General features: G+C 35.4%; 2 protein-coding genes across 3 annotated transcripts; one reads left to right on the forward strand and one right to left on the reverse strand.

Annotated features, from left to right (window-relative positions):
• Positions 1–4,550: 4,550 nt before the first annotated feature.
• On the reverse strand, positions 4,551–5,433 carry LOC108977981. Of its 2 annotated transcripts, XM_018948002.1 has the most exons (4): positions 5,368–5,433; positions 5,023–5,281; positions 4,808–4,909; positions 4,551–4,713 (listed from the first exon to the last, which is right to left on the reverse strand). In XM_018948002.1, the coding sequence occupies exons 2-4, from the start codon at positions 5,266–5,268 to the stop codon at positions 4,573–4,575; spliced, it is 489 nt and encodes a 162-aa protein (XP_018803547.1). In that variant the 5' UTR covers positions 5,269–5,281; positions 5,368–5,433; the 3' UTR covers positions 4,551–4,572. The 2 variants fall into 2 exon arrangements, with proteins under 2 accessions (XP_018803547.1, XP_018803546.1); XM_018948001.1 differs by lacking the exon at positions 5,368–5,433 and having other exon boundaries at positions 5,023–5,340.
• A 979-nt stretch (positions 5,434–6,412) lies between these two features.
• On the forward strand, positions 6,413–9,851 carry LOC108977979 (superkiller viralicidic activity 2-like 2). The gene is made up of 4 exons (XM_018947993.1): positions 6,413–6,587; positions 6,651–7,552; positions 7,611–8,091; positions 8,150–9,851. Exons 1-4 carry the CDS (start codon positions 6,472–6,474, stop codon positions 9,738–9,740), a joined length of 3,090 nt encoding a protein of 1,029 aa, XP_018803538.1. The 5' UTR covers positions 6,413–6,471; the 3' UTR covers positions 9,741–9,851.
• The last annotated feature ends 1,310 nt before the right edge of the window (positions 9,852–11,161 follow it).

Raw genomic sequence — 11,161 nt, forward strand, 5'->3', positions numbered from 1 at the left:
GAATTTTTGAATTTTGAATATTTTTTAATCAGGAGAACGTCCTCTTTCGATCATGCAAAGTATATGCGCAAATTTTGTTGATAAYTAATATAACCTGTGTAAAAACGTTGATCAACTACAGTGGTGAATTTGCCGACAAAGCGTCTGTACTTTTTCATTRCGTTTAATTTTATGAAATAAAATAATAGTGAATTTTGGAAACAGTAGAGGAAAATGTTTTATGAAATGTTAAAGATTTATACAGTGTACTACGATTGTCAAACAAATKGGTATAAAAAAGGCAGACTTTGAAAAATTTTTGTTGGTTTGCTCAATAATAAAATGAATTTTGGTCTCCCAAATTATGGTTTTCATTCGATCACAAATCTAGCTAGGTTGAGTTTTAATTGTATCCAATTTAAAAAATCTGTTTGAGGCAAACAGGGGAGCACTTTAGAAGGCGATAACTCAAAAAATATTCGAAATATTTATTTCAAACTACAGAACGTTTTTTTTAAGAATTTGTTATATTTGTGTATTTCTAAATATGATAATTTAATTTAATTTATTATGATATTTTATACAATGAATGAAAATAACGCGTAAAGACAATCCTGGGTAGAAAGGTCATTTTGTTCGTTGTATGGGGATTAGGAAAATATAAATTTAAGTAGGTAAGCAGGTTACAAGGAAACTATCCAAATTTATTATTCAAAAGTCATCAAATTACTTATTTCTGTCGTCCAGTTAATTTTAGTTGCATTATGTGCACATAAAAATAAATTAATAATGAAACAAGTATGGAAATATTATATATTCAGCTGTTGGCAAAACTTTATATTATAGAAGTAAGGAGGGACTAAGATCGGGGGTAATCAAAAATTTCATACTCTCGCAACTTGCGAGGATTGAAGCCGGGGAAAACCCATTCTTTACTTTATTTTAATCAATTAAGCAAATACTTTCAGATGTTGCAGAACTTTATAATAAAAATTGTTACATAAGAATTGAATATTACAATAAAATTGATATCTTAATCACAAACATACATATTTTAACATTATTCCTCATATATTGTTTAAATTATAAGGTATAAAGTCAATCGGGCTAGGAGCAATATAAGCTGTACCTGTTCCTGTAAATCAATTAGTGAGTAATTGCACTTTTAATACGATAAGTTTTTAATATAACCGTGGTATGGGGAGTGGGCGGGGGTTTCCAGCCAATGAGCGAATTTCGTTATTATAGCTTTAGTAATTTGAGTATAGACATTAAAGTTGTTAAGGGCCACAATCACTTTTAAAAATTTTTGGCCCACATGTACCCCATGCTAATGCCATCCCTTGTGCCAAATTACAAGTACAGTTCTATAACTTAATTTCGTGCTTAGATATGGTACTTTATAGACTTCAGTTTAATGGTGTTTTGTGGCTTGCTAGYAGTCCGATTCACCAACTTCTTTGTAGAATATGATATAAGGTTCTAACAAGTGCATTGTGTGAGAAATTAATGCCCACCGTCAACRAACTGATGGGACCTTATCAGTGTAGCTTTAGAGGTAGAAATCCAACAACCGATCAGATATTCACCATACGCCAAATTTTCCTAAAAGACCCTTAAAAGGAGAATCGATATACACCACCTCTTCGTCGAATTCAAAACTGCTTTCGACAGCACGGAGCTGCTTTTATGCCGCGATGTCTGAATTTGGTATCCCCTCAAAAATAATACGGCTGTGTAAACTGACGTTGARCAACACCAAAAGCTTCGTCAGAATCGGGAWGGACATCCCCGAGCCGTTCGATACCAAACCAGGTTTCAGACAAGGCGACTCCGTATCGTGCGATTTCTTCAATCTGCTGTTGRAGAAAATAATTCGAGCTGCAGAGCTTAATCGAGCWGGTACAATTTTCTTTAGGAGAGTGTTAATTGTCATAACTTTGCAGTCGTATATAATTTCGTCTATCTTGTAACTAGTGTCAACACCACCAACAATATCAGCCTCGAAATCCAAGGCATAATAACTCTTCGGACTGAGTAAGCAATTGAGAAGTAAAGTCCTCTCTCGACGAACAAAAACTAAACTCTATAAGTCACTCATTATTCCTGTCCTGCTATATGGTGCAGAGGCATGGACGATTACAGAGGAACATTAAGACATTAGGTCTGTTGGAAATACCAGGTGGAGACGCTAGTGACTTGACGCCACCTTGCGAAAAGAAGAAACGGTGTCTATGCCAGTAAAGAAGAAGTAGCCCGATTTCCGCTCACATACTATACTGTAATTCTTATGATACCAAGGAATATGAGTGCAAAGTTTCGCCAAGGTGTCTCAATTTTACTCAAGTTACAGCTTGCACGGTCTGACGAAGCATTTACTTATACATACATATGTATATACATATATAACTCAATATGTACATATCTCAAATAGTTGTTATAAAAAATCGTTAGGTGAACAAAATTATTATACACATAAACTGTTTAAAGTCATGTGGATTGTTGGAAATCCCTAAAAACTAAACCAAACTAGTCTCAATGGGTTGAATAATACAAAAGTCAACTCCTCTGTAAGTATTTACATTGTTATAATCATGGTTGATGTTTTCCCATGCAACGATTTTCAACACCCAGTTTGAGGAAGAGTAATATGTTCGCTGACATCAAGATCACTTAACGGTAGTCCCAGGAAACGAGCTGTTTTGACGGGTTCGGACCATAGGGAGAGGGGTGATAAGTGAGTTGGCTTCATTAAGCGTGCAAAGAAGTGATTAGTATCACGCGGAGACTCGTTGAATTTAGTACATATGTAGGCTTTGTATGTCAATTTCTTTTTTTGAAAGGTATGAGYTTAATCTGCTGAGAGAAGTTGCCCTTGGTTCATATGTGTATGAAGCTATCGAACCTCCTTCTGGTGATTGTGGGAGTTTCGATATGTAGTGATTAAACAGAAGCGAGCAGAAGACACTCAGTTTAATTCTCCTTAGCTTAGATCCTTTGATGTATGGTACCAAAAAAAATTCGAGAAAGTTGTTGTGATTGTTGTTTTAACGGTTATCTAATCCATTCGATCCAATTTCCACGACAGCCGATTTTACGTACCGGAATTGACTCGGATTTTATCCGACTCACGGTGAATGTGAAGCCGATTCAGTTAGTTTTGTTAAAGTTAACGGGGTCGGCGGGTATTTCAATCGAGATTAAAACGGGCAGGTGGTCTGATGCGAGAGTTAGCATAGGTCGCCATGTTATTCAGTTTATCAGACCACTACTAGCGATTGGTACAGTTGCCTATAATTCTGGTGGGGACTTCGTCATTCATTGTGCAAAATGTGGAATCGTCTTGTTGACAGCAGAGCGAAAGTGTTTTTAATTTTAAAAAATTATACCTTAACTGTAAGAATGGAATTGGTGCTACGATGACGAGACCTAGAATCAAACTGTCAGTGGCCATGGTATTTAAATCTTTTAATAGCTCTATTTTTTTCGGTAATGAAGATTTCGAAGCCATGTCAATCAAAGACAAGACGAAAAAAGTTTAATTCGGTTGATCCAAGTTCGATCTGAATAATTTCTTCGGAGACTGACCATTGTCTTAAGCAATAATCGATGCTGAATTTCGTTAAGAAAACTTTTTCATACAAAGTCATAATTTCGATCGGTCAGTTTGCATGGCAGCTATATGCTATTATCAGACAACAATCGGCGGTTCCGACAAATGAGCGAATTCCTGAGGAGATGGGAACAGATGGACCGTCAGACGGGCATGGAAGAATGTTTTTTAGAGGCAGAAAAAAAAATTCCGAGTCCTTTCTGGTCACTTAGAATGCTTATCATTTATATATTATGTTATAAGGTCTCTGACGTTTCCCTCTGAGTGTTACAAACTTCATGTCTGCCGTATAATTTAAGATAGGAAATCTAAACGTTTTTTCAAACAGAAACAAAGAACTKTGAACTTCATAATATTAACATTAAAAATACACCTCCAAAAAAAATTATGACACTTTCATATTTATATAAATTATTCAACGAAATATTATTGTCGTATTTGCATTCGATTCATCGATCTCATCTTATTCTTATTTGTAACTCACCCACAAATTCGCAAGTATTTCACATTATAAGCATACAATTTGTAAATATTATACTATAAAGCAACACATTTTCATCTTTGGATATTTTGGAAAATATTAATTAATAATACATACGAAAGTTTTTAAAACATATTACACTTATGTTTTTAGAGGCAAAAATATACATGCAAATATCTAAAAGAAACAAAAATTATCCGAGCCTAATAGATGTAGAAAGGTTTATTTGTTCGGTGAAGAAAAATTGCTTGTACGAAAAGTGCATCAATCACTTAAAAATCGGAGAAATGGCGTAAAACAAATAACCTGACAATGCTAAAGAAAAAAGAAAAAATAACATCATCAGCGAATTTCTGAGTAAAAGACATAAAATAAAACTTATATACGAAATTGTCGACTTGACAGCTTTCAATTATTATTAATAACAGCTGCAATATATTTTTTTGATTTTCTATATCAATCATTTATTTTCTTTAATTTACTATATACATATATTTTTTTAAATTGCAGCTTGTTTGAACCCACGAGCTGCATAATCGGATGGTTGTGTACGGTCCGAAACTTTTGGATATCCCTCGTCACCTGGATTGCAGACGGGACGTGAAGTGATTACACGCCAACCTCCCTTGCGTGTCCAGTCCTGGAAGTTTCAAAAGCGATAAAGAATAGAAAATATGTACAATATTTATGATATAATGTATTTCATACAAAAGTTTATTTCATAACTGACTTACGTTTTGATTATACTTAAAGTAGTAGGCACCTGCGTAAATAGCTGCAATGGCCATAGCAAATTTTCCAGTCCAAAAACGAACTGTATATGCCCGTTGTGTACCCTACAATATATTAATGTTACATGTGTGTTAAAAACTTCTCATTCAGGAATTCCATATTTTTCTATTACATAACATTAAGCAATGTTATATATATTTTGGATCATTGTACATACCAGCGTTGGAGTTAGTGCTTCTCCAAGCTTATCTAGAGGGAATCTGTAGAAACGTTTGATAGGGTTCTGTAGTTCTTTCTCTAATTCGGGAACTATGCGAGGCCCATGTTGCAATTCCAAATCTTTCAACCATTGCTTGCGCCATGCTCGTTCATCATTTGACATTCCAATCAGACGCTCCCGTTCACGCACCATGCGCCCGGCAATGGACATCGGCTTCACTCCACCCGTTTCTGAAGAAGACATTTCTTTTTTTTATCTGAAAATTTGTGTATATTATTAGAAAAATAACAATGAATGAAAATTTTTCCGTTTTCTTCAACAAGCGAATAAAAACAATAAAACCTCGTTTGACAGGAAACTCAAACAGCTGATACGAGGAAGAATGATATTCAAGAAAAATGTCAGAAGTGATTGACTAGTACTAAATATTTAGTACATTTTTATAACTATTTATACCAACAAGTATATATGTATATGACATGAAATATTTTATAAAATCTTTGTCAATATTTAATATCAGGGTTTTTTTACGTTATGTGATATCCAAGAATCCTCATCACACACTTTTATACATATTTACATAAGTACATATGTACATTAGAACGGGTCATTTCCAAGAATATATGTGACATGAAATATTTTATTAAATGTTTTTAATATTACAGTTTTTTTTATAAATAAGTTTTATGATTAAAATGTATTTAATTGTTATGTGTTATCCAAGAATCCTTATCCCACACTTTTATACATATGTACTTACATATATATGTACATATATTAGAACGGGCCAATTTGCGCGGAGCCAAAAAAAAAATTCGCCTATGCTGAAAATGTTTTATGGATCATAGTGAACAATTTCACCAAGGGACTGAGTCTAAAACTGGTTTCAAGCCATCGGCTTTTTAGTTTACTTTTACCGGATTATAAAATTTACTTCTTCTGTTTGTGATATTCGAGTGAAATTTAATAAAAAGGTGATTCTATTGATTGTGTGTCAAAATCCTGCCTTCAATTAAAAAGCTAAGAGTACGTAATTCTTCAGAACTGTCCTCTATTACTTAACAATGACAGTGAAAATAGAAAATCAGACAACTATACATATATATAGCTTGCATACAATTTATATTTATACGTATAAAATTTCTGAGTAGTCATAGTCATAGCAGAGAACGTTTGTAAACATTCTCTGTTAAGTTAATATAAATTATGATGTCATAGTTTCTTGTTCAGATTGATCCTTAGAGCATTTCCGGCGATTTTAGAGAAAAAGTTTCGTACTGTATCTTCAAACAACAGTACAAACGATGGAAAATTTGTTCCTAATATCTTTACGTTCTACAACATCGCAACCCCTAAATGTTTTTGACGTTTCTTATTGTGTAAGTTAACGTGCTCTTTCTGTTTTATTCCACACTTTAATAAATTCATATTTTAAATTTGTAAATAATGGCTGATGTTGACGATTTATTTGATTGTTTTAATGAAGACAACGAGGAAAGCGTATCCGCCAATCCAGTTGTAGAATTAGAAAAAATCAAATCAGCAAATTCTTTAGAAGAAAGGTATTTAGATATTTGCAATAACTCTAAGACCTGATCATCTAAAAACTTTTGGTTACTTTGTAGGAGAGCTGAAAACAGAGAAAAGCGTGGAAATGTAGCTCTTAAAGAAGAGACAGAAAATGATGAGGCTCCACAAAAGCGTATGAAAGAAACAGAATCAATATTGGACGATATTTGTGTGGATGCATTACGTTCTCGAATAGCAGTGCACGTTATTGAGAGTCCAGAATCGTGTACACATGAGGTAGCTGTATATCCCGGACAAGAATATATACCATTGCAAGCACTTACAGGACCACCGGCAAAAGAATACCCTTTCGTATTAGATCCTTTTCAAAAAGAAGCAATACTTTGCATAGATAATCAACAAAGTGTGTTAGTGTCGGCACACACATCCGCAGGCAAGACTGTAGTAGCCGAATATGCTATTGCTAAATCTCTGGGGTGTAAGCAGCGTGTAATTTATACAACGCCTATTAAAGCGCTTTCCAACCAAAAATATCGAGAATTTAATGAGGAATTTAAGGATGTTGGATTGGTAACTGGAGATGTGACAATAAACCCATCAGCTTCTTGCCTTATTATGACTACAGAAATTTTGCGAAATATGTTATACAGAGGAAGTGAAATTATGCGTGAAGTAGGATGGGTCGTTTTCGATGAAATTCATTATATGCGTGACAAGGAAAGAGGTGTCGTATGGGAGGAAACGTTGATTTTATTGCCTGACAATGTACGCTACGTATTCCTTTCTGCTACTATACCAAATGCTCGTCAATTTGCCGAATGGGTTTGTCATCTTCACAAGCAACCATGTCATGTAGTTTATACGGATTATCGACCGACTCCTCTGCAACATTACATATTTCCAGCTGGAGGCGATGGCATACATCTCATAGTTGACGAGAAAGGTCAGTTTAAGGAAGATAATTTTACAACAGCAATGGCGGTTTTGCAAAATGCAGGTATGTTTACTTTTTTTCGGTTGGTTTGATATGAYTAAAATTCCTAATCTTTTATCAGGTGATGCAGGTAAAGGTGATCAGAGAGGACGTAAATCTGGTATTCGAGGTGTTGACAGCGGGCAGTCAAATATTTTTAAAATAGTTAAAATGATAATGGAACGCAATTTCGCACCTGTAATAATATTTTCCTTTAGTAAAAAAGATTGTGAGGTATATGCTATGCAGATGGCAAAGTTAGATTTTAATACGGCAGAAGAGAAAAAACTTGTAGATGAGGTGTTCAATAATGCGATGGATGTACTGTCTGAAGAAGATCGCCAATTGCCACAAGTTGAAAATGTTTTGCCCCTACTAAAACGTGGCATTGGTATACATCATGGAGGACTTTTACCGATCCTAAAAGAAATTATTGAGATTTTGTTTGGTGAGGGTTTGCTTAAGGCACTTTTTGCTACGGAAACTTTTGCCATGGGTTTGAACATGCCTGCCCGTACAGTACTTTTTACAGCACCTCGAAAATTCGATGGTAAAAATTTTAGGTAAGAGGAAAGAAAAACTGAATATAAATTTCTAAAGATTTTATTATTTGTTTAAAAGATGGATTTCTTCCGGTGAATACATCCAAATGGCAGGACGAGCTGGCCGACGTGGTCTCGATGATAAAGGTATCGTTATTTTAATGATTGACGAAAAAGTGTCACCATCCACTGGTCGAGGGATTGTACAAGGAAAGGCTGACCCCATTAACTCTGCATTTCATTTAACGTATAATATGGTGCTGAATTTGCTACGAGTAGAAGAAATCAATCCCGAATATATGTTAGAACGTTCATTCTTTCAGTTCCAAAATCAGTCGTCCATACCTGAACTTTACAAACAAGTTCAAGATAAACAAAATGAGTTGGCAAAAATAAAAATCAACGAAGAACATAGCGTTGCATCCTATCACCATATAAGGGAACAACTCGATTCTTATGGCAAACAGTTCAAACGCTGGATTACAAAACCAGAATATCTGGTGCCTTTCTTACAACCAGGTCGTTTAATAAAGGTTCAAAATGAAAAAGACGAATTCGATTGGGGCATTGTAGTGAATTTTAAAAAGCAAACAAATAATGCCAAAAATCCATTGAAAGCTGAGACAGTTGTGGTAGTGGATGTTTTGTTGCATGTTACTGAGGCTTCAGCAAAGGCCGATGAGCCAAAACCGTGCAAGCCGGGTCAAAAGGGCAACATGGAAGTTGTTCCTGTGCTACACACACTTATATCTCAAATTTCATCTCTCCGTGTTTATTATCCAAATGACTTGCGTCCGGCAGATAATCGCCGAAGTGTTCTGAAAACGATTGCTGAAGTGAAGAAGCGTTTTCCAAAAGGTCCACCACTTCTAAATCCTATTACCGAAATGAATATAAAAAGTGATGAATTCAAACAGGTTGTGGACTCCATAGATAAGTTCGAGGAACGTTTGTACGCACATCCTCTACATAATTCTACTGAATTGGAGAATATTTATGAACGTTATACAGAGAAGTTAAAAGTGCAGGAAGAATTGAAGACGGTTAAAACCAAATTGAAAGAGGCACGTAGTTTATTGCAGATGGACGAGCTGAAACATCGGAAACGTGTATTACGCCGAATGGAATATTGTACAGCTGCTGATGTGATAGAGTTTAAAGGACGAGTTGCTTGCGAATTAAGCTCAGCAGATGAACTTCTTTTAACTGAAATGATATTCAACGGCATATTTAATGATATTACTACGGCACAGTCAGTAGCATTGTTATCATGTTTCGTTTGCGACGAAAAGTCTTCAGAAACTCCCAAGGCGACTGAAGAGCTTTCAGGTCCACTTCGGTCAATGCAAGACTTGGCACGTCGCATTGCGAAAATCTCGACGGAGTGTAAATTAAATATGGATGAAGAATCGTACGTGGAAAAATTCAAACCTTTTCTTATGGACGTAGTTTTGGCTTGGTGTAAGGGTGCTTCCTTTTTGAGTGTATGTAGAATGACAGACATTTTTGAAGGTTCAATAATTCGATGTATGCGGCGTCTGGAAGAATTATTAAGGCAATTGTGCCAAGCAGCGAAAACAATCGGTAACACAGATTTAGAAAACAAGTTCTCTGAAGGTGTGCGGCTACTAAAAAGAGATATTGTGTTTGCAGCTTCGTTGTATTTATAAATATCAATTCTAATGAGTACTAATTTATATTAATTAATTATTTTTATATGATGTCCTACAGCAAAATAGCATATATGGTTATTCTTCCATATATGTATATATACAAAAATAAAAGAGTGWCATGTATATAAAATTAAGGAAATTTTCTTTTGTGTATCTGTTTTGATTTGTGTATGTTTAGTGGGAAGTCCTGGCGAAGAAATGCGGCAACACATACTAAGCTCTATAATGGGAGGGAGTCAATGAAGGTGTTAATAGCTCAATTATGAATGGCGTTCGGTACACGTCTGAAGACTGTCGCTTTCGAAATGGCGTCGGTACATTGCTGTAGTTCATCGCCTTACTATGGAATTGACAACTTGATGAGGTTGTTGTAGCGCCAGAAAAAGTACTGCAAGTAGTTTCGAGGAGTGGTGCTAATCTTGTAATCTTTGGCCAGACAAAAGTTCGAGTCCGTTCCGACTGTCGTGGATACCATTGATTATTGATGTTCCTAGAAGGCGGTTATGCTACAAGTAGATGATTTCATCCAGGAGAGAAGCGCATTATGTTCCTTAACCGAAAGCATTTGGTGGTATAAAGGTGTTCACATCAACAGTCCAGAGTGCGGTGTTCTGACATAACTGTATCATCAGAGTCCTGTCACATCCATGTGCTCATATGAAAATGGATAATTTAGGACCGGTTTGCCAATTTCGTCGTAATTGACTACCAATGTTTCTTTGTTTGGCCCAGATGTTGCCGTTCACTGACTTGATGATCTTGTTGCGGCTCTGTGCTTTTGTAATGAACGCGGTTGTGTATGATTTTGAAGAAATACATACTACTAAATGCAACATCCTACAGTTTTTGGATACTGACTTTCTGAAGTTTAGCGTAATCCTCAAAAATGCTGTGGTTTAGTCTGTATTCTTTCATGGAATAATGTGGTACAATATTCTGCGTAAGAGATTGCGTATTTCCTCTAATGATAGAGCGAGTGATATAAAAGTTTAACAGTAGTGGAGGACGACAACAACTTAAAGTGTGTCCCCCTAGTGTGACAGCGTAAAAAAARCATTTTTTGGGAAAAAAAAACTTGTCAATCAATCATTTTAAACGTACTGGAGAGTCTTCGTATGGAGAACTATATGGAGAAGATGAAAAAAAATTTTGATAACGATCGGAGTTTTTTGGTTTTTTTATTGAGGGCATGGGTTATTTGGGCTTTTATGCCGTTAGGTGCTATGGTAGTACAGCGCATTTTCCGGATCTAATGTTAATGCTCATCTAGACTCTGGTAGTGAGACGAGATCGAGAGTAAGAAGCTATCAATTGTCTTCACTATTAGAGAAAATTAGTATCAGTTTTTAGTAGGGATTTATCACACATCTGGTTTATGAAGAATGGTCAGCGACAGGTGAGGTACTTAACTCCTGTTG

Source organism: Bactrocera latifrons, unplaced genomic scaffold (genome assembly GCF_001853355.1).
Source record: "Bactrocera latifrons isolate USDA-ARS-PBARC rearing strain unplaced genomic scaffold, ASM185335v1 scaffold_983, whole genome shotgun sequence".
NCBI classification, from domain to species: domain Eukaryota; kingdom Metazoa; phylum Arthropoda; class Insecta; order Diptera; family Tephritidae; genus Bactrocera; species Bactrocera latifrons.

What these genes read in the sequence shown, in the direction of transcription:
- LOC108977979 (XM_018947993.1), top strand. Translation starts at nt 6,472, where the DNA reads ATGGCTGATGTTGACGATTTATTTGATTGTTTTAATGAAGACAACGAG. An exon ending in GCAAATTCTTTAGAAGAAAG is followed by an intron (nt 6,588 to 6,650) that starts GTATTTAGATAT and finishes GTTACTTTGTAG; the next exon opens with GAGAGCTGAAAACAGAGAAA. An exon ending in TTCGATGGTAAAAATTTTAG is followed by an intron (nt 8,092 to 8,149) that starts GTAAGAGGAAAG and finishes TTTGTTTAAAAG; the next exon opens with ATGGATTTCTTCCGGTGAAT.
- LOC108977981 (XM_018948002.1), bottom strand. Translation starts at nt 5,268, where the DNA reads ATGTCTTCTTCAGAAACGGGTGGAGTGAAGCCGATGTCCATTGCCGGG. An exon ending in AAGCACTAACTCCAACGCTG is followed by an intron (nt 4,910 to 5,022) that starts GTATGTACAATG and finishes AATATATTGTAG; the next exon opens with GGTACACAACGGGCATATAC. An exon ending in ACTTTAAGTATAATCAAAAC is followed by an intron (nt 4,714 to 4,807) that starts GTAAGTCAGTTA and finishes TGAAACTTCCAG; the next exon opens with GACTGGACACGCAAGGGAGG.